Source organism: Sardina pilchardus, chromosome 7 (assembly GCF_963854185.1).
Source record: "Sardina pilchardus chromosome 7, fSarPil1.1, whole genome shotgun sequence".
NCBI classification, from domain to species: Eukaryota; Metazoa; Chordata; class Actinopteri; order Clupeiformes; family Clupeidae; genus Sardina; species Sardina pilchardus.
This window is the reverse complement of record NC_085000.1, coordinates 26,325,765-26,346,556: the sequence shown is the minus strand read 5'-3', so window position 1 is coordinate 26,346,556 and position 20,792 is coordinate 26,325,765. Positions and strand designations below refer to the sequence as shown.

Below are 20,792 nucleotides of genomic sequence, written 5' to 3'. Positions count from 1 at the left end.
ATTCTTCATAAGTGTCGACCTTTACAGAGGAACACCAGCGATTGAAAAAACCAACGAGGTCTCTGGCCACCTCGGAGTAAGTTTGTCGCTCATTTTTTCGCCAGTTTCTAAATCGCTGCCTATAGAACTCGGGGACTTGTTCATAAGCCCTCAGCACCGCGTCTTTCACAGCTCCATAATTCTTGCGATCAGTCATGGACAAAGCAACATACGCATCTTGGGCTCGGCCCGGTAAAACAGTTTGGAGTAACAAAGTGCGCTCCCCGTCGCTCCACCCCCGTTCATCCGCGATGCCCTCAAAAAGCGAGAAGAAAATGTCGGGATCCCGGTCACTAAATTTTGGTAAAAACCTGATCATCTCAGAGAGTTTTCTATCTGTGCCAGTCCCACCAGAATTACCGTCACCCCGCATTTTCCCCTCCCTGATCAACTGCAACCGCTCTCTTTGAATTTCAATTTCTCTTTCCTCCTGCTTGTCACGAAGTTTCAACTTATCATATTCAAACTGACGTTCTTTCTGCCTGTCCAAACGCTGTTTCTCCAATTCAAGTTCCTTACTTTTCGCTCCGCCTCCTTAAATTCTAACTCTTTCTCCCGCTCAGCTGCTTTTAATTTTAACATTTCCATTTGTTGCTCAAAGCTAAAGGAAGAAGGAGGTGACCCTTCCTCTGGTCCACTGGGTGTAGAGGCCGCTGTAGGAACTGTCGGAGCTGGGTTTAAGTCTACTTCTAAAATGGACAGATTTACCAATTTTGATCTGACTTGGTCTCTTAATTCTTGTTTTTTAAGCCCACTTGCCAAACTTTCTTCGAATCCGTAATGCTCAGCCACTCTGCGCAACTCAGCCTTCGTGAACCCATCTAAATAATTCTCGGATGGACACGCAAAAAATTCTTCCATTTTGCCAATATTATTTTGTGACTGCGCTTCTTTGACAATGCTCGGCAAACCAATGGCTCAGACTTAACAGCGTGCAAGCCGTAACTAATTAAACACAGGTGTATACAACCCCCCAATTAACCCACAAGACTAGAGCCGCCCCGTATCTACCTGAAAACCACTGCCCTAACTATTTCTAAAGCCTAGTCTTCAGTGTGTCCTCATGCAATTGAGTTAATTAACCCCAGCGCGTTCGACACACCAAAAACAATAAACCAGAAAAAAATAACACCCAGCGGTAAGCGCTCTTGCCTTGCACGGGGTTTCACGTTCGCTCAGGTAGGTTCTAACCTACCAACCCACCCAATTAACCATTACACCTGCACCACCTTAGTACAGCACTGTCAGTCTCCCCTGCAGCGGAATCAGGGCTGGACTGGGACCAAAAAACGGCCCGGGCATTTTTGGCCATAGTGGCCCACCATGATAGGGGCCTAATTTACACAATAAAATATATGTGCACACTGTTTTGTTTGTAAAAAATATTTAAGTAAACCGCAGTAGCCTGCATGGAAGCGAGCAGGCTAGCCTACCCTTGCTAAAAATATATTAATTATTATTATACTCTCTCTCTCTCTCTCTCTCTCTCTCACACACACACACACACACACACACACACACACACACACACACACACACACACACACACACACACACACTAGAGTGACCTTTAAACCAGCAAGGATGAGGTTGTGCACAAAACTCATGCTATTAAATGCTTCACTAAATAAAACCTGCTATAATTTATGTTGAGCATTTGCACAGTTTTAGCCAACAATTCACCTGATAGCCTAGGCTACTATTTAGTGAAGATGTATAGGCTACACATCCCAAAACATTTTCATTGTTAATTCCATGGGCTATCACCATTCCTGTTTCATTCCATGCGTCTGACTGTATATGTCTGTGTGTATGGGTGTCTGCTTGTCGCAAAGAAATGTGATAGTTTGCTTGTTGTACTGCGTCAAGATTGACAACAATTTCGAACAAACGTGACTGTCTTAAGATTTCAGAAGGTTGATGGCGAGCCGACAACTCGTTAATTTAATGGGTAGCCTATCGCAATTCAAATGCATGCGAGAGGGGCCTACACAGAAACCACACAAAAAGACGCGCTCACACTATAGAACTTTGTTTTGCTTAACTGGGTGCTGAATCCTACATAGTAGGCAGGTTAATACATCTAAAAGAAGCCAGGGGAAGAAGCAGTCGCGGATTTCAAACTTTTAATTGTTCGTTGTGCGCCCAAAAAGTTCAGCCAACATTTCGGCTAGCCTACTTCTTACCTGCCTCACAGTAGCTTTCTGACCTCCTCCTCAATCTGTCCCTGCTGGGTCACGTCTCTCACCTCTTCCTTCTCCTCCGAATCAATTTGAATAGCTACTCCTTCCTCTGTGTAACTCTGTTGCACACTCGCATGTGCCTCTCTGAAGCCTGCACTCGGTGCTGCTCTGCACTGCTGCTATATGTCGACGGCCCTGTTTGAACTTGTGGTGGCAAACATTTCTGTAATTTTAGCACATTTTTGCTGCATCCACTTGTAGGCTTTAGCCTTTTATCTCGCAACTTCTCTGCGCCCCCCTTGCGCTTTTGTGGTTTGTCTTCGTACATTTTCATGTACGGACGATCTCAAACTCCGGTCGAACTCCAGTCAAGACGGAGATGAGGCCGGGAGGGAGATAGGGAGGGCCCTGAGATTTCATTGGACTAGCCCAATGTCCATTAAGGCAGTCAACCAATGGGCCGCGATTCGCTACCGTTGTGGCCGTACGCTATAAATAGCCTAATCTTTTTTTATTATTATTATTACATTGACAGCCTCGGCCCAAATATGCGTCGGCCCACCGGGCATTGCCCGGTATGCCCTATGGCCAGTCCATGCCTGAGCGGAATGTAACTTAAAGCTGCAAGTAGCCCCAAATGCTCCTCCTCCACGGCAAATCAAACAAACAATACTTAAATTAATTTAACAGTAACAAAACCTCAACTACAGTAAATGATAAATTAACCAAAATACTAACTTACCAATCAAGGATTCAAACAATTTCAGCGTAGGTCTCCCCAAATTTCCAACCAACTGCACAGGTGACTACACCCGTCAGCGAATTGAACTTTAGCGTGGAAAAAATTTACTTTACCAAATTCGGGAAAAAATCCCGGAGAGTCCCCATATGTGACATGCTGGCTCTAGGCATGAAACATGAACGGGGAGACCACGCAGAGATTCCAAAAGAATAAGTGAATTTATTAAGTAAATATAATTAACAAAGACTAAATGATAAATATATACAGTGATGTGTAGTGTAAGTCAGTATAATGGAAGTAACCAAAGGTGTCATGCAATAATCAGTCTAGGGGTTCTAACAACGAAATCCAAAAGCCGGGAGGAGGAAGCAGAGAGTGACTGTTGGAGATGCAGGCCTTTTATGCTCCTGCCCATTACTTACTTTACTTAATCCTCTTCTTCCCAGATGGGAAATAAGGCTTCGACGACTCGACGCCATTCATCTCGCTGTTGTGCTAGTCTCTGTGCCTCGCCCCATGTAAGCTTCATCTCCTTCAGCTCCCCTTCAACTGTTCTCCGCCAGGTGTTCTTTGGCCGCCCAGGCTTACGTTTTCCCGGTGGTGTCCATCTTAACGCTGCCTTTGGTATCCTCTCGTTTTCCATTCTTAGAACATGGCCTAGCCATCTGAGTCGCCGGAGTTTTATTTCAAGGACCACATCTCTGCATCCTGTTTTGGTGTACAGCTCCTTGTTTGTTATTTTGTTGGGCCAGAAGATTCGGCAGATTTTTCTAAGGCACCCATTGTGGAAGGCACTGATTTTATTCATGTCCCCTTTAACCACTCGCCAGCATTCAGAACCGTACATAAGGACAGATTTCACGCAGCTGTTGTAGAGCTGAATCTTGGTCCTGAGATGGTACTGTCGGGACTTCCAGATTGGCTGTAGTCTTGCGAATGCCCCACGAGCTTTTGAGAGCCTTGCTTGAATGTCTTTTTTCGCTCCATTGTCCTTGCTGATGAGGCTCCCCAGGTATGTGAAGTCCTCTGCAAACTCGAGTGGCACGCCATTGATGGTGATAGGTGTAGGGTTGGTGGTGTTTATGCACATGACTTGTGTCTTTGTGGTGTTAATGTTCAGACCTGTCTGTTTTGCATATTTACTCAGCCTATCCGTTTTCTCTTGCAGGTGATCTCTCTTTGAGGACAAGACTGCTAGGTCGTCCGCAAAGTCAAGATCCTCTAAGTGGGAGAAAGGCGTCCACTGAATTCCTCTGCGCATGTCCGATGTAGTGTTACGCATGATCCAGTCGAGGGAAACTAGGAACAGAAAGGGGGAGAGGATGCAGCCCTGCCGTACACCTGATTCTACTGGGAACCATTCAGAGAGTGTCTTGTTGTTAATGATCACACTACATTCAAAGTGGTTGTAGAACAGGCTAATCAGGGTGATAATTTTGTCCGGGATTCCATATGACCTCAGGATGTTCCAAAGGGTCTCTCTGTGCACACTGTCAAAGGCCTTTCTGAAGTCTATGAAATTGATGTATAGGGGGACATTCCACTCAATGCACTGTTCAATGATGTTTCTTAGTGCAAAGATCTGATCAATGCATCCTCTGCCTCTTCTGAAGCCGGCTTGTTCTTCCCTCAGCTTGTTGTCAATTACTGGTTCAATCCGTTTGAGGAGCACTCTGCAGAAGATCTTGCTGGGGATGGAAAGTAGTGTAATGCCACGCCAGTTGTCACAGATCTGTAGGTTGCCTTTCTTGGGAAGTTTCACAATTAGTCCCTTTTCCCAGTCACTTGGAATGGTTTCACTCTCCCAGATGGTCCTGAAGAGTTTAGCCAACACTGATGTTGTGGTGACAGGGTCAGCCTTGAGCATCTCTGCTTCGATGGAGTCGATGCCTGCTGCTTTGCCACTCTTCATGGCTTTAAGAGCATCCTTGATCTCAGAGGCTGTAATTGGGCTAGTGTCGATGTCGAGGAGATCTAATGCTGGTTGAGGATTGGCTGGTGTGTCTGGTTTAGGGCAGTTTAGCTCTTCCTGAAAGTGTTGGAGCCATCTTGCTGCTTGCTCCTTTTCAGTTGTTATAACGTTCCCGTTTTTACATCTGATGGGGGCTGTCTGGCTGGTGTTTCTGCCACAGAGCTGTTTGGTTATCTTATAGACGGTCCCCAACTCTCCCCTGGCTGCGGCCTGCTCAGCTTCACACGCCATTTCCTCTACAAAAGACCGCTTGTCCTTCCTGGCACTCCTTTTGACCTCTATGTCCTTTGCCGTATAGGCCTTTTGAACCTGTTCCTGGAGTCTTGGGGACTTGGTGCTTAGCAACTTTGCTTTCAGTTGTTTCCTTTCCTCAATTTTTTGCCATGTACCAGGTGTTATCCATTTCTTGTTGTTTTTCTTCTTGTATCCCAAGACAGGTCGACATCAGGTAAGGTGAACAATACACAATACAAAGACAAACATTGACACAGTCGACGCGATTTCATTTAAGATGTAATTTGTGCGCTGCGCACACGAAAGCCGCCACAAATGCCCCGACATTATGCCTTGCATCCCCCGCTAAAGTAATAAGGCCATGTTTAGCGCACGGCCGATTCAATATTCCTTCGCGTCATACAGACTAAATACATATTTATTCCTTACATTTCTACATGTGCATATTGTGACATGCTGGCTCTAGGCATGAAACATGAACGGGGAGACCACGCAGAGATTCCAAAAGAATAAGTGAATTTATTAAGTAAATATAATTAACAAAGACTAAATGATAAATATATACAGTGATGTGTAGTGTAAGTCAGTATAATGGAAGTAACCAAAGGTGTCATGCAATAATCAGTCTAGGGGTTCTAACAACGAAATCCAAAAGCCGGGAGGAGGAAGCAGAGAGTGACTGTTGGAGATGCAGGCCTTTTATGCTCCTGCCCATTAGGTGCACCTAATCACCATCACCTGCTCAGGATAGTAGGAGGGGACAGAGAGGGAGAGAGCATAGGCAAGCCACACAACAGGGCGGGGTCTAAAACCCACCCGTATCCGTTACAATATCAACATTTAATTTCATTTCATGCGTGTACTGTGTAATGTCTGTGTTCAACCCCAAACTCATTCATTGTTCCTATGGCGGGAATGCGCCCGCTTGCGTGACAGACGCGGTGCGCTCTGTCACAGGAGGCATAGTGGCATACCCTTGGAGGGATGCACAGAACAGGGCAGTCAACACAGGTCCCTCCAGAGGCCATCGGGCCCTCAGGTCACCCTCATGAAGTCTGTTTCTGACAATGTGGTCTGAGACATTCACACCAGCGGCTTGCTGGAGGTCATTCTGTAGGGCTCTTGCAAACCTCCTCCTTGCACAAAGGAGTAGATACTGGTCCTGCTGTTGGGTTAATGACCTTCTAACATCTCTGCCCTGCTCTCCTAGAGCAACTGCCTGTCTCCTGGAATCTCTTTCATGTTCTTGAGACTGCAGTGGGAGACACAGCAATCTTTTTGGCAATGGAAAGTATTGGTGTGCCATTCTGGAGGAGTTGACTACCCTGTGCCACCTCTGTACTGTAGGCCCCAGATACTGGCTTATGCTACAGTACCCTATCTAAATGCAAAACTAGTGAAAAATCAGTGAAGAAGGATGAAGATGGAAAAATTACCAGTTGCCACCACCTGTAAAGCCATGGGGTCGTCTCACAGTTGGCCCTCTAGTACACCTGTAGTAAATGTCATTGACACCAAAGCCAAAGTCAACCAGATTCACAACCACCTCTATTACATAACTGAGATCAATATCCCACAAGTGTGACTGACTTGATGCTATACTCCTATGAACCAGTGTTCCCTTTATTTTTTTGAGCAGTGTAATATCACTACATCCAATGAATATAGACAATAATAGATAAATCTATTCAGAAATCAGTCTCCACAACTCAGGGTTTCCACAACTCAACTGGCCGGATTTGGAAACAGTCAACACAAGGAAACTGTATCATTAGTAAAGAAACATAATAGTGCAACCTTCCAGTTTTAATATGTGTGCACTCCGTACTGCACTTTTCAACTTTGTATCGACACTGTATGCCCCGATCATGTATTAGTCATAATGTTGACCTTTTCAGCTCACTCAAAAAATAAAGTTGGCTTGAGAAGACTGTGTACACCTATTTAATTCCAAAGGGCCTGGTTTTCTCACTCTGCCATTATCGGAACTAAAGACAATGAGTGCAGAATGACTTTTAGCACATTTATTATCATATACCTGGAAATGCTTGTGACTTGAGCATTTTTAGGAAATGTATTAACACCAGATGTATCACATAATACACATAATTATCATGCTCTCTCTGTTTTCTCTTGTTTAAATGTATTAGTTTTTTTAAATAATTTCTTCCCATACCGGTAATCCCATTTGATCCTGAAACATTGCCCTCCCTTTGGAGAATTTATTTCTGTTCTTTCATCCAAGTCTAAAACATTGTGTCATATGACTTTTCAGTGACAACATCATGTGATACTGAAAAGACCATAAATAAATAGGCTAAATAATTTGATTGGAAAAGCTTGCTTTTAAATAAGGACTCTTTTCATGCAGCAAAATCTGTACTTCTGTAAAAAGGCTTCTTCATTTTCTAGGATTTGCCTGTGCAAATACCATTTTCTAGCCTGCATCAAATCTGCAAACTCAGCTTGCCTTTTTATGCATTCCTGTATGATTTAGTATTTTTTTTTATTGCCAACACAATCTCATAATTGTCCAATTGTTTGTTACTTTTAAAGCTTATGGTACAATTATGCCATTGTGGTCCAAATGCATTTTTTTAAGACATACATCATACACTTCTTTATAGGCCCTTCACAGATTGAAAACTTGGTTAGCTTTAAATCTAACATCAGTATCACTTTTACAGTTCCAGTTCCAGACATCATTGGACTGAAGTTTTTTTCCCTGCCTCCGCCTGCAGTTCCAATGGACACGCCTTGGAGCTTCAGCAAATATATTTGACTTCCTGTCAAGTCAATTCACATACAGAGATCAAAAAATCTCTCAGAGTCTCAGAGATCAGCAGAAAATCTTCTTTGACAATGTATCCCTTATCTGATGTCACTCTATATGAAGGTACGGCACTCTCTATATCTTTCTCTGGTTCTGGATTTCTTTCAACCTATCAACTCGGTGTCTCACAGTGTCTCTTGGAAAATGCACCTTGGATCCTGCAAAGAACATCAAAGGTCTACGGTTCTTCTGCCGGTGCCCTAGTTGCTGCTGCTGTTGTGTGTGGAGCAAGCATGGGTAAGTGTTCCTTATCTACTCACTTATTTACAAATACATGTAAAAAATAATAAAAATAATGTCAGTTACATATATATATCATTTATTTCAAAAAGTGAAAGCATAATCTAGTTTTTTTGTTTGTTTGTTTGTTTTTTTGGGATTATTCTAATCTTGATGATTATGGTTTACAGTTCATGGAAATCAAAAATTCAGTATCTGTAAATATTAGAATAAAGAATGTATAATTCAGAAACGTCAACCTGAGAAGAGCTCTAACCAGCTACTAAGGCAAAAAACGCCGGAAGTGGTTTCCTGAGACTTTAATCCTTCATTTTGGGCAGGGTAGTGGACTTTTCCACAATATTCAAATGTTTTTAGATGCCCCTGTACATTCATTAATCTAGCAGACACTTATCCTGAGCTACTCACAAATGAGGACTGACATTCAAGCTGTAGTACAAAAGGAGACCTTAAAGGTACAATAAATATGACTTCTTCACACAATACACGATAACCAAGGAAGTGCAGAAGTTCAAATGATAACCAGAATAATCAAATGACCAATCAAAATAAAAATGAAGATGTAGTTGTATGCTTTTTAGCACAATAAACCTATAATTGAACACTTAGTTTAATACTTCTTTACAGGTGGTGTAAGGGACGATGTGATCGAGTTTGCCAAACTTGTCCGAGAGCATTCTTTTGGGCCTCTTCACCCCGCTGTTAATGTTTTCAAGTGGATGGAGAACACAATTCGGCGGCGGCTGCCACTTGAATCGCACAAGCTTGCTTCTGGGCGCTTGTGTATCTCAATGACAAGAGTTCCGGACGGGGAAAATGTAGTTGTGTCGGAGTTCCAGACACATGAGGACGTTGTCAAGGTGTGTTCGGTGTAATAGATTTTATTTTTTATTTATTTTTATTTTTTTGCTTTGTTTTTTTTTCTTCTCAAAAACTCAACTCTCGAAAAATTAAGATACTTTTTGCCTTCACTTTCAGGCTCTCCTGTGTAGCTGTTTTATTCCAATGTACTGTGGTGTGATACCACCAAGTTACAAGGGGGTGGTGAGTGAATCTTTTAAGTGTAAACAGATATAATTAATAATATTTGTACAATTATGTCATTTGGAAACTGTCACCTTTTTTGCAGCACTATGTCGATGGTGGTTTAACAAATATACAACCAACTCAGACACCTGGCCAGACACTAACTGTATCACCGTTTTCTGGAGATATGGATATTTGTCCTCAGGACGACACTAGTCCGTTGTGTGACTTTGTTGTAAATGGACACTGTTTCAAGCCCACTCTGTCAAACCTGTTCAGAGTGGTCACTGCACTGTATCCACGTGACTGGAAGGTAATTTCTGTCTTTAACCTCTTTTGGTACTGGTACTGCCGTGTAGAAGAGCAACAATGTTTTTAGACCCGGGAATATCTTTCAAGCAACGTTGAATCAGTGGCTATATTTCTCTCTTGTGTGTATGAAAATTCCCTTTTGTATTTCAGGTCCTCAGTGAGGCATATGTTAATGGGTACCAAGATACAGTGGAGTACCTACAGCAGCATGGTGAGTAGTGTGTGACGCTTATTGTGATATGTATGACCATTCAGACTTTTAATTCAGTGGGTAACTTTTCATTTTAGTAACATTTAATAACATTATTTTGTCGACTTTGTCACCCAAAAGGTGTTATCCAGCAAAACCATAACTGTGTGACTCGCTTTCCCTCAAATACAATGGCTCGTATTAGGGAAGGCAAGTTTCCTCTGCCTGAGGAGAATGAGATAGAGGAGTATGGAGATGAGAGACCATGTCCAAAAGCCAATCCCCGGGACAGGGAAAGCAGTCAGAGGTTCGGGACCCATCCCTGGGGCCTGAACTTTCTAGAACAAGCCCTGAACTCAAGCACTCCTGGGTGGATCCAAAATGGTAACTGTCCTTCCACTCACTCTCAGCTTTTTCAGCATTCCTCTCTACAGTACTGTACCTTATCAAATGGATGAGTCATCAGTGACTGCCTACTGTATTCATTACCCTCAGTGGTGATTTCAACACAAAAGAGCTAAGCCAATATTGTTCGAGACATAAAGGTGAAAATCATAGTGATATTTCACAGTAAATACAGCATGTATACAGTATGGGTACATTGTAATAATGGAGTAAGGAGTAAGTCATGTTGAATTGCATCTCCTATCTGTTCATTATAGCAGCCCTGGTGCTGTTTTGCTAAATGTGCAACACCTCCTATAGATCTTGCTGCCTCATTTCTCTCCCCAGTGTTTCTCTATGACATGAGTCTATTCGGACTCATGGGTTTCTTCAGCCTCTATTTCCCAATTCGACTCTTCACGATCCTACTGATCTCATGCATCCTCCCTTTCTGGGTCATCTTCATGGTCACATACAGGTATACTGCCATAGTAACTTCTACAGGTGCTGGATCTCTTGTCATCTTTCACTGAGTTTTCTCTCAGATATTCTGATACACTATAAGAGATGGTCTTCAGATTTGCTGGCTATTTAGCTGCTCACATCATGTCTTGCAGATTTCAGCGTTGGCTCACCTTTGCTCCCATGGCGGTGTTTTGGCTCTGGCAAGATCTGAAGCAAATTGTGTTCTTCGTTAGCAACTTCCTTGTGTCAACCATGAAACAAAACTTTCGAAACAGGTCAGAGACAAGCCGATATACCTGACTGTTTTAAAGGTTGTTGTTACTTTTAAAGCAACACTAAAGAGTTTTTCGTACCTTAAAATAATGTTTCCAAAATCATTTCAGCGGTTCATCAACTCGTAACAGGGGTTATAGAGCACTTCTGTTTTCACTTCGCAGCCCTCTATCGGCTATGTAACTTCACGTGGTGGGGTAGTGTATCTGTAGTTCGATGAAATGAGACATCAGAAACTACAAATATGACTTGCTGCGATGTCGCAATACATTATACTTTCAGAAAATCATGCAACATATTATACCTTGTCTGTTATGTGCTCGATAAACAAATAGCGTGTGTGCGACAGAGGAAAAGTGCTTTAGTGTTGCTTTAACCCTTGGTGTTGGGTACTAAATATCCAGGATGAGGTTCATCTCTATTTCAAATGCCAACAGGCTCCTGCCAGTGCTCTCTCTGCTCCCAGCTCTTGAGATGCGCACAGAGTATGAGAGACTTGCTGAGGTCTCCCGTGTACGCCACGGCATTTCTGTCCTGAAGGTGGAACTCTCAACCTCTCCCTCTCAGCGTGGGACAAGCTCTGTCGACAGCGGTGACCGCCATGTCTGCTCCCTTCAGTTCACACTCGAGTAAGAGAGTAAAATATTACCCCAGGGGGCGATAGCAGGGGTGCAGCACGATATAAGAATGTGTGCGGGTAGCGGAAAGTCAGCAGTAGGTTAAGTTGTAGGATGGCACTTTAAAGCTTTTAAGACGGATGGACCTGGCATGTACATGTTGGACTATAGCCTGAGTGACTAACCAGACTGAAAAATCAGTATGTACCATATGAATAAAATGATCTGATAACCATCATCATAACTGACTTTCTCTTGGGCACACACTACTCACTGAAAAATATAACCCACTGGATTTACTTAATTGAAATGTGGACGTCAGTTGCACATAAATGTCTAGAAATAATGCAGCCTTTCTCTCTCACTTTACAAAAATAATTCAGGCCACGGTGACCCACTTTGGGCAATTCATTTCAATCTGCACCCTCATTGTGTCATACAGGTTGAGGCATGCACAGAGAGTAGATACTCCAGTGTTGCAGGGAACATTGCAGTGTTAATGATAATACTAGATAGATCACTAAGTCACTGCTTCTTGTGTTAAAACATTCTGAGGTAGTATACTACAGTGTTCAATGGCATTTATCGTCACTTGGAACATGTAAGATAAAACCATCTTACAAATTTGTATTAGTTGTGTTTTATGTTTAAGTAATAACATTGTTTGACAAGAATTATGACTAGCTTGTCTAATTCCATGTTTTGTGGTTTAATTACTGTGACAGTCTCTCTTTACCTTTTTTTTTAACAGTGTTTTTCGCATTTATTGTGATTCAAGTAACTACATGAAATGCTCAATTGGAAACACTAATCAAACATTATACCTGTAATTTAGCTTCATACGTATTTTGACCGTTTCATGTAATTGTAATGTAATTCGTAAAAGGGACAGCACTGACTTTCCCTTTTTTTGCAGTGCTACAATTCTTCTATTGACATTGTCTGCAGCACATCTTTATGTGCTAAAAGTGGTATCTCATTTTGTTTTATTTATATGTAGGCTAACTGTCTGAGGTGTGTGATAAAACATTTGTGACATGTGAAGTACGCCAACTGCTGTTTGAGGTTATAGGTGGCACTACGGCCACTGACCACTGGTCAATGGTGACTGTTGTCCACATTAATCATGATATGCAGACCCATAAACATTTTATAGAAAATTACTGTTTATTATATTGACACAACACAGTTAAGCCAACAATGAAACAGACGTATAAAAAGGAACTGGATGACAAAAAATCATAAACATGATCTTGTGCACAGTTTGGAAGTCAGACAAAGATGTTTTGCTCTTACAGTAAATGAATCATTGAATGTCACAGTTTCAGTAACCCAGTCCATTTGTGAAATCCATGCGTGAAATTGCATTGAGAACATGCAGGGTGGTTGAGTCCTATGACACTAGATTTGCATCATGTCAACAAACCCCTCATTGTCCCTTGAGGACAGAACTGCTTCATTATATGCATCACTTTTTCAAGTCAAAATCATCTGATCATGGTTGGGCATGTCACACTTTGGATTTCTAGTGATTGATTATACCAGGCCACAGCCTATGGCTTTCAAGTTTCCACTGAGAAGGATATAGATCTTAAAGCTATGAGTGAATTAGTTTACTCAGATCAGACATCTGATCACATCAGATGCTGATTGCTGAACATTTAGCTGGTTCAGGTATCTAAAATGATTCAGTACTTGAAATGATTCTTTTCAAGTATGAGTCAGAGCTGAAAGTGAGAAGTGAAAAAGTTCACATTTTGTGGAAAGGCAACGGGAATGTCCGTTCCAGCTTCCATGCCTCTGTGATATAGAAAAGGCAAATGGAGGTATTGCTTACGTATACTGTATGGCCTGTGAGAGGGCACTCAACAGTAATCTTAATGCGTTCAAGAACATATATACATACTGTATATAACTTTCACATTTTTTAAAAAACAAGAACAGTCCAGTATGAAAGTTTCATATGAGTTGTATGAAAACATCCTATGTTATAGAATGTGTGTTTATGTAGTCAACCCATGATGACCAGATTTTCCACACTGTTCAAAAAAAATATAAAACAATATTTTTAAATATACTGTATAGACACAGGAAAATGTTCCATGGAATTTGACGAGGACACAAGGCAAGGGAATAATCCCTTAATTAGTCAAAACCTCTCTATCTGTCTAGTTGATAACCACATTATACGGTTATTCAAAGCAATCTTTAGAATGGCTTTCCCAAGGTGCAAATACAGTTACACATCAAATAATAAAATCATCAAGCTAATTTGATAACCACAATATGGTTATTCAAAGAAATCCTTAGGATGGTTTCCCCAGGGCGCAAACAGTTGCACATCAAGTAATAAAGTTGTTGGTAGCATCAACACAACAGTGTGAAAGATAGTATTTGAGGACACACCAATTGCACTATTGGGCAAATTCACATTCGTAATGCATGCCTAAATATCAGGCAATATCCAAATGCTGTTTGACAGCATTTCAGGACGTACCAATATTATTTGGCAACTTCAGACTTATTGTATACCTGAATATCAGGTAATATTCAAAGGCTTAAGCATTGCACTGGAATGGTATAGGGCATCTTCACTCACAGACTCTAGTCTTGATCCATCAGGCTTTGGTCTCCCATGTTCTGAGATTGCTGACCCTGGAGGAAAAAAGTTTAAATGTTTCATTCATCTATACAACTAAAGAAACATACATACAGACAGACAGACAGACAGGCTGACTGATAGGTGATTGGAATATAAAATAGATGGAATGTGAGAGAACATTATTTTCACACACTCGGTTCTTAAGTCATGATGCAATAATGTGCCAATAATTCTTTCTCTGGGTCGAACTCGCCCCAGAGCCGCTCGTTTTTTAGAAATCATATTTTTCATGGAGGCCTGGATATTACCTTTGATTATTATACGGCTTTTACAGTACTAATTAACTGAATAGGGCCACTTCCAAGAATAAAAAACACAGAAGTAGAAAGACGAAACTTCATGCCATGCAATAACAATCTTACTCCGTACGTGTGATACTGAAAATCATGTCCTTTCTTGTTATATGTTGACCTTTGAGGGATTGATGACTAAATAATTTCCTTGAAAAGGAAAGCATGGAATACATTTAAAGATGAAGTTTGTTATTTGGTTTCACTTCCATAAATGATTGTTGGACCTCAACAACTTCTCTGTGCGTGTTTGCTTGTGAGTGTGTGCGTGTGTGTGTGGGCTGGGGGAGTGTGGGTGGGGGGTGTTTCTGAGGGCCGATCTGACAGATCTAAACATAAAATGGTCTGTGTCATCCTTGTGGGGCTACATACCCACCAAGTTTCATGTAGCCCGGTCTTTCAGTGTCCCGGGAAACTTTTACAAAAATGTACTGAGGAAAAATACACAGAAAAAAAAAAAAAAAAAAAACAATCTGGAAGAAAGAAAATCAAACTAAACCTTGCTCTTGAAACTGTTGATTGGCTTGAAGTGTTTATGGCTCAATTTGAGATGAGGAACATGAGTGAAAAGAGTACAAACGTACCATTAAGTACTCCAGCTTTAACTCAAAGCTGTATTACTTACCAGGCAGTTGGCACTTGTCATCTGGGTAAAACGGTCCTGTATGTACTGGTTCCCAAAACCCATGACACGGCCGATGGCTTGGCTGGACAGTCCAGCCACCTTGGCTGTGAAATCCAGGGTGAAGGCCAGCTTCACCAACTGTGGAGGAGCCTCGGTCGTCTGAGGTAGTGGATCAGGGATGGCAGCCACATAGCGATCGGCTAGTTGCTGGAAGTTGTTGTAGTTGAGCTTCTGGAAGAAGGTGCTTACACTACTGCTCCTCTTAATCTGTGAAATGGGAGACGATCATATACGTACATTACTTGAAACATCCATCTGAGGGTGCAGATTCTGTTCTGTCCCATTATCCTACTCTGAATACTGGTACAGTATGAATGAATGAGCAGTCCTCTAATTTGTGTTTACTGTGGAGTTTTGAAATGTACTCAGGTTTCCCTACTTTAATTAATATAAGCATGGAAGCAAGCAAGTCAATGTCTGACATATACCAAAGAATCGTTTGTCTGCTTGTCACAACAGTAGGCCATGTTCAATGCCTGTGAATCTGTGCACAGGTCAGCTTACCTGTCAAATGTATGATTGTTTGAAGTTAAGTTGTGTACCTTTTCGTTGATCTCATCTCCGTGCTCTTTTAGTAGATTGACCATTCTCTCAATAATGTCCTCAGTGGAGTCCAAGGCTTCTGCAATAGAGAATCACATCTAATCAGAGGGTAACTGAAACATGCATCAGGTTAAGTGCACCCTTAAACACACACACACACACACACACACACACACACACACACACACACACACACACACACACACACACACACACACACACATAAAAATAACCTAGAGGGCAATAGTACAGAAAATACCTTCAGCAGGCCTTGGATCATTTAGCATAGCAGCACAATACGGCTCCTCCTCATTTGGGCTTTCTTTCACCTCTTTCACAATGCGCTCCAACTCCTCTGACACCTTCTCAAAGTATGCACTGGCAGGCTCCACACAGACAATCGCTTTTGGGAACAAGGGAGGTATGAGTACAAAAATGTCTAAATCACTCATATTCTCAGGATACCTCCCATACACCAACATTCAAGCCTGAATTTAAATGTTAGAATTTTACACTTTTCAAAATGTTAAAGTTAAAATGGTATCAGATCATCTGGCAGTAGTATGGGAAAGCTACTATAAATGTAGGCCAAGCAAAGGCCATGTCGATACACATCATTTTTTATCCAAAGCGCCCTACAGAACAAGTGATGTATAACATTCAAGCTAGAGTGCAATAATAGTAACAATTAAAATTCATAAGCATTCAAGGCATGGACAATCATTCTGTTTTAGCATTTTCACCAATTACCACTATCACAGTGTAACTGCAGACAGTCATCCTCTAGTAACCATATCATATTCTGGGCTTACCATCTGGCACTCGAACCACATCAGCAGGGGCCAGGCTGCTCTGCTTTCGGACTGAATCCGATTTGTCTGCATCGTGGTGGCTACGGAAGGAGAGCTTCTTCAGCGAAAGCCTCTTCTTGATGGATTTAGAATGGCGCAGTGTGTTTCCGTCCCTCTCGGTCCCGGGTATATCAGGGGGGCACGGATCTGTGGCAGAGCAGCCATCCGCAGGCCCACTGAACACAGGGCTATCTGGCACTGTGGCACTGTTTTGGACTTCATGGTTCTTCCTGGAAAACAGGCTTATAAAGCCCCTCAGTATAGATGGCTTTTTGGCAATTTTTCGAGTCCGAGGCTTGATTATTGTTTGGCTAGAGTCGTTGGTTGTGTCTGTGTTCAGTTCCTTTGGCTCAGATTGTGATATTTCACGTGATAGACGATATGTTGAGCTGTCACTGGACGCCTTTCTGATGCGGTTTCCTTTGCTGTCCACTATTACCCATTTCCGATTTTTGGCTCGTTGTGGCCTGGCGGTGTTATCATTTAGACTGAGAGTGCGTTTCACATATACTTCCAGCAGGCGTTTGGTAGACTTTTGTCCCAGAAACAGAAGCTGAGGGCTAGGAGGAGATGCAACATTGTCTGTCTCCATAACAACACCTTTGAATCTAAAGAAAATAACAAAATACAAGTAGTGTGAGATAGGTACATTAAAAGCAATGTAAGTAAGTTGAACTGAGTACATGCAACAAGAAATCCAAGCCAGTCTGCAGTTGACTATGAAGCCCCCTTATAATTTACATATCTTCAATAATAAGGACACACCACCAACTCAATAGGGGACATGCAAACTGTCTACCTGTCATTGTGATTCCATTTATACACATAGCATAGGCTACGTCGGCCTACACAGTAACCTCAAACAATGATCAAAATACTTTTGCTTCCAAATTATCTTAAAATATACATCTATTTCCCCATTCACATGTCTCATGGCTCTATTTGCATTCATTTTAGATAGAAATAATTTTGAGGCGCTCTTTACAAATGGTTGTATATTTCCTATCATAGATTAGGCTCATTGTCTTATCCTCGTCATCTCAGGGCCCCTCTTGCAGCTCGCTGAGGCCCCCTTGTGGACTCCACTACTGAGAAACACTGAGCTAACGGGAATGCAATGTTGAACTGTTTAAAGCAAGCACTTTTCCTCTGTTGCACGCACGCTATTTGTTTATCCGCCAACAAATGATGTCCACAGACAAGGTAGAGCATGTTGCATGGTTTTATGAAAGTAACCTATGATGTAGCCTTTCTTCACTGTTACACATTTCAATCTCCACTCAAAGTAGTTATAATGTTCAAGTAGCCTACTTTTCAAGGCCTACTTCGTTCGACGTGGACGTAGCCATAAAGTGTTGTAGCGGTATTATTACATTGCAATTAGGCTATACAATAATATAGGCTATGTAGCCTACTCTATGGATGAAATGGATACAGCCTACAATCATACCAGTGGCAGTAGCCTAACTATCACTTGCAATTCCGCTTTATTTAGGCTACTTTCTTCGGAGTTCGGATGCGGAAGTTTTGCTATTTAGCCTACACGGTTTTACCGTCAAGTCAAGAAGGGAACAAAAGGGGGAAAATCAAGGTTATCAACAACTAGCATGCATAGGCCCTATAATAGTAGGAGTAGGAGTAGAAGCCTAGGCCTATATATAGCCCAGGTTTAGAAAACATTCCAGCAGCCTGTCTTCGTCGGTCATGGTCATCATGGAGAATCAACTTTTAGATCACTTGTTAGATTACGTCCTTCATCTGCTCTAGCTTTCTGAAAAGCACAAAAGTACAGCGGACTTCATTTTCATAAACAGATTGTTTACATAAACTCACCTTACTGGAGTTTCTCATGAAGCGTCCCACTGCACAGGCGGCACAAGCGACAATGTAACTGGTCATTGTAGTGACGTCATCGCTGTAGGTGAAACTCTATCTCGCCAAACAGTCTCTTTTTTCCTTAGGCCAGCAAACAACGTATCACTCGACCACACCCCTGCGAGACAGAAATCACAAATAACAGTATCGTGTACAAGTATTTTTTTTAGGCTGCTTGCCATCGAAATCTTTCTAAATAAATGCAAGGCCTACCATGTTTTCACAGAGGCGAAAGATTTGACTGTCTGTTTGAAATAGAGCATTCCTTTGAGTTCTAACTTCTAAGCACCTAAGTGTTGTTTGTTTTATCCACTGTTTGTTCGTGCCTGTGTGGGAGAGACTGACCTGTCGGAGGTGAAATTCTGTGCCTGGAAGACCACACAAAGCAATGCATAGGCTACATTTGGGGAAAAAGTCCTTCCACATCTTTCTGAAGCCTTTTCCCTGCCTATACCTTGCTTAAGTGAAAAAAGTATTTGTGTTGATTTGTTTTTCTATTGTACCTCTGGATTCAATGAGTTGAAATAGTATGAAAACAATAGTATGAGTGCTTCTTTATCTCTTCCAAAGCTGAAGACACATGTCTACATGTGTTTTCATCTTATACACATTCATCAACAGATACATTAAATATAAATATATGATGTTCTCTTGGTGCTTGTGCTTTTTATAGCCATGTTAGGGTGCAGACACACATGTTATACCTGCTTACAATCTCAAAGAAAAGGGTGAGCTGATGTTATATCATCTTTTTTACACAAGGTGGCGCACTCAACCAAAACTACTATTTGAGCTTGAGAGTTGTGATGGCTCTGAAACTAATGTACATACTGTATAGTAGTGGCAGACCGTCAGTTTTCTTTTCATACTGATTGGGTGCTAGACTGCATCAGTTTTTTTTCCACAAAATCAAACAAACGAGATACGGATGGGATGGTGTTTTAACAATCAGTCTCTTTCAACAGAATAGACTGTCAAATGAAAAAAGGAAACAAGACAGGATGAGGAGGTAAGATGTTACATCATGTCACATCTACTGGTTTTCCTACAGCAAAACTGTCTATTACCATAAGTATAAAAACACAGAGATAGAAGAAGGATAGAAGATTGAAATCCCACATGGATTTCACAGACTCTTCCAGCACAAACTCACTCACACACACACTCATGTGTTTACCTGAGGTTACATGAGGTCAGAGAGTCTATGGAAGGGGTTGCTTTTGCACTGGGTGCAAGTGTCCGTGCAGTGGGTCAGCTTTCACCCAAAGATACGCCCCGTGAAGACCTGTCCAGCCTGAAGCTGGAAGGAGTACAAATGGCACAATTAGAGACTCGAGTGTCATCTCACATTAGAGCCTCTAGTACTACGTGTCTGACAAACTCACTCCCCATTATTACAGGTTGTCTTTACAACTGGGTTTTTCTGAAAACTCTCTCTCTCTCACACACACACACACACACACACACACACACACACACACACACACGTACACTCATCACACACAAGCACACATACATACACATAAACACACACACACACACACACACACACACAAAGAATGGTATTTTGGATCCAAAAGCATTGTTCCATACCTCTATCATCCTGTAAGGCAACCTGGACTCAACTGCAACAGTGTTCTTGCATTGAACTATAAGAACAAAGAAGGCCGAAGCGAACAGACTCCTGCCGGGTCATCTAGGTCATCTGTGACCCTTCACCTCCATGATGCTCCGCTCATTAATAATTCATGAGAGTTTAATTCAACCCTGCTGGCTCAATTATTAAGGAGCTGGTTAGGGTTAAATTTAGCTCTTAGTGGGTTAGGGTTAAATTTAGTTGTTCGATATCTGATAAATGCTTTCTGGCTTTGCAATCTGGCATATTGCGATATTTTTTGATTAGCAAATGCCTCCTCCAGAGTAAAGCCAAACGAAAGGGATAATCTCACTTACTTACTCTCGGAGCATATGTTCATTTTTGCCAACAATCTCGCATGCTCCACAGGATGGCATACAGACGGCTCGTTACCATGCAGGGCAGATGCCGTGCCCTTAAGATGCCATTTCACACAGCCAGAGTTCAGCATCTTTCTGAACACACACACACACACACATGCACACACACACATGCACACACACACACGCATACACACACCACACACACACACACACACAAGCACTCTTTTTTTAGCTGATGATGCTGATGCCAGGCGTTCACAATCAGAATATGACCTTTCCTGTAATCTCTCCATCGACAAGGTGCTCGGGGCATTCAGATCACGGCTGGGTTAAGACCGCACGTGCAGTGGTCATCATGCAGCACTGACAGGCCATGGGCCAGTGAGGAATCCTGAGATTACTAATGAACAGGAAGTC

At 42.0% G+C, this 20,792-nt stretch overlaps 2 protein-coding genes across 2 annotated transcripts; one reads left to right on the top strand and one right to left on the bottom strand.

The window, feature by feature from the left end:
• Positions 1–8,000: 8,000 nt before the first annotated feature.
• Positions 8,001–11,737, top strand: pnpla1 (patatin-like phospholipase domain containing 1). The gene is made up of 9 exons (XM_062540099.1): positions 8,001–8,240; positions 8,871–9,103; positions 9,222–9,287; positions 9,373–9,582; positions 9,732–9,792; positions 9,913–10,155; positions 10,504–10,633; positions 10,773–10,895; positions 11,331–11,737. The coding sequence occupies exons 1-9, from the start codon at positions 8,033–8,035 to the stop codon at positions 11,524–11,526; spliced, it is 1,470 nt and encodes a 489-aa protein (XP_062396083.1). The 5' UTR covers positions 8,001–8,032; the 3' UTR covers positions 11,527–11,737.
• Positions 11,738–12,654: 917 nt separating this feature from the next.
• Positions 12,655–18,450, bottom strand: LOC134087804 (uncharacterized). The gene is made up of 6 exons (XM_062541560.1): positions 18,375–18,450; positions 16,503–17,149; positions 15,950–16,093; positions 15,690–15,769; positions 15,088–15,354; positions 12,655–14,165 (listed from the first exon to the last, which is right to left on the bottom strand). The coding sequence occupies exons 2-6, from the start codon at positions 17,131–17,133 to the stop codon at positions 14,115–14,117; spliced, it is 1,173 nt and encodes a 390-aa protein (XP_062397544.1). The 5' UTR covers positions 17,134–17,149; positions 18,375–18,450; the 3' UTR covers positions 12,655–14,114.
• Between the last annotated feature and the right edge of the window lie 2,342 nt (positions 18,451–20,792).

What these genes read in the sequence shown, in the direction of transcription:
- LOC134087804 (XM_062541560.1), bottom strand. Translation starts at nt 17,133, where the DNA reads ATGGAGACAGACAATGTTGCATCTCCTCCTAGCCCTCAGCTTCTGTTT. An exon ending in TGTGGTTCGAGTGCCAGATG is followed by an intron (nt 16,094 to 16,502) that starts GTAAGCCCAGAA and finishes TGTTCCCAAAAG; the next exon opens with CGATTGTCTGTGTGGAGCCT. An exon ending in GAGATGAGATCAACGAAAAG is followed by an intron (nt 15,355 to 15,689) that starts GTACACAACTTA and finishes CCCATTTCACAG; the next exon opens with ATTAAGAGGAGCAGTAGTGT.
- pnpla1 (XM_062540099.1), top strand. Translation starts at nt 8,033, where the DNA reads ATGTATCCCTTATCTGATGTCACTCTATATGAAGGTACGGCACTCTCT. An exon ending in TGTGTGTGGAGCAAGCATGG is followed by an intron (nt 8,241 to 8,870) that starts GTAAGTGTTCCT and finishes ACTTCTTTACAG; the next exon opens with GTGGTGTAAGGGACGATGTG. An exon ending in TCCTGGGTGGATCCAAAATG is followed by an intron (nt 10,156 to 10,503) that starts GTAACTGTCCTT and finishes TTCTCTCCCCAG; the next exon opens with TGTTTCTCTATGACATGAGT.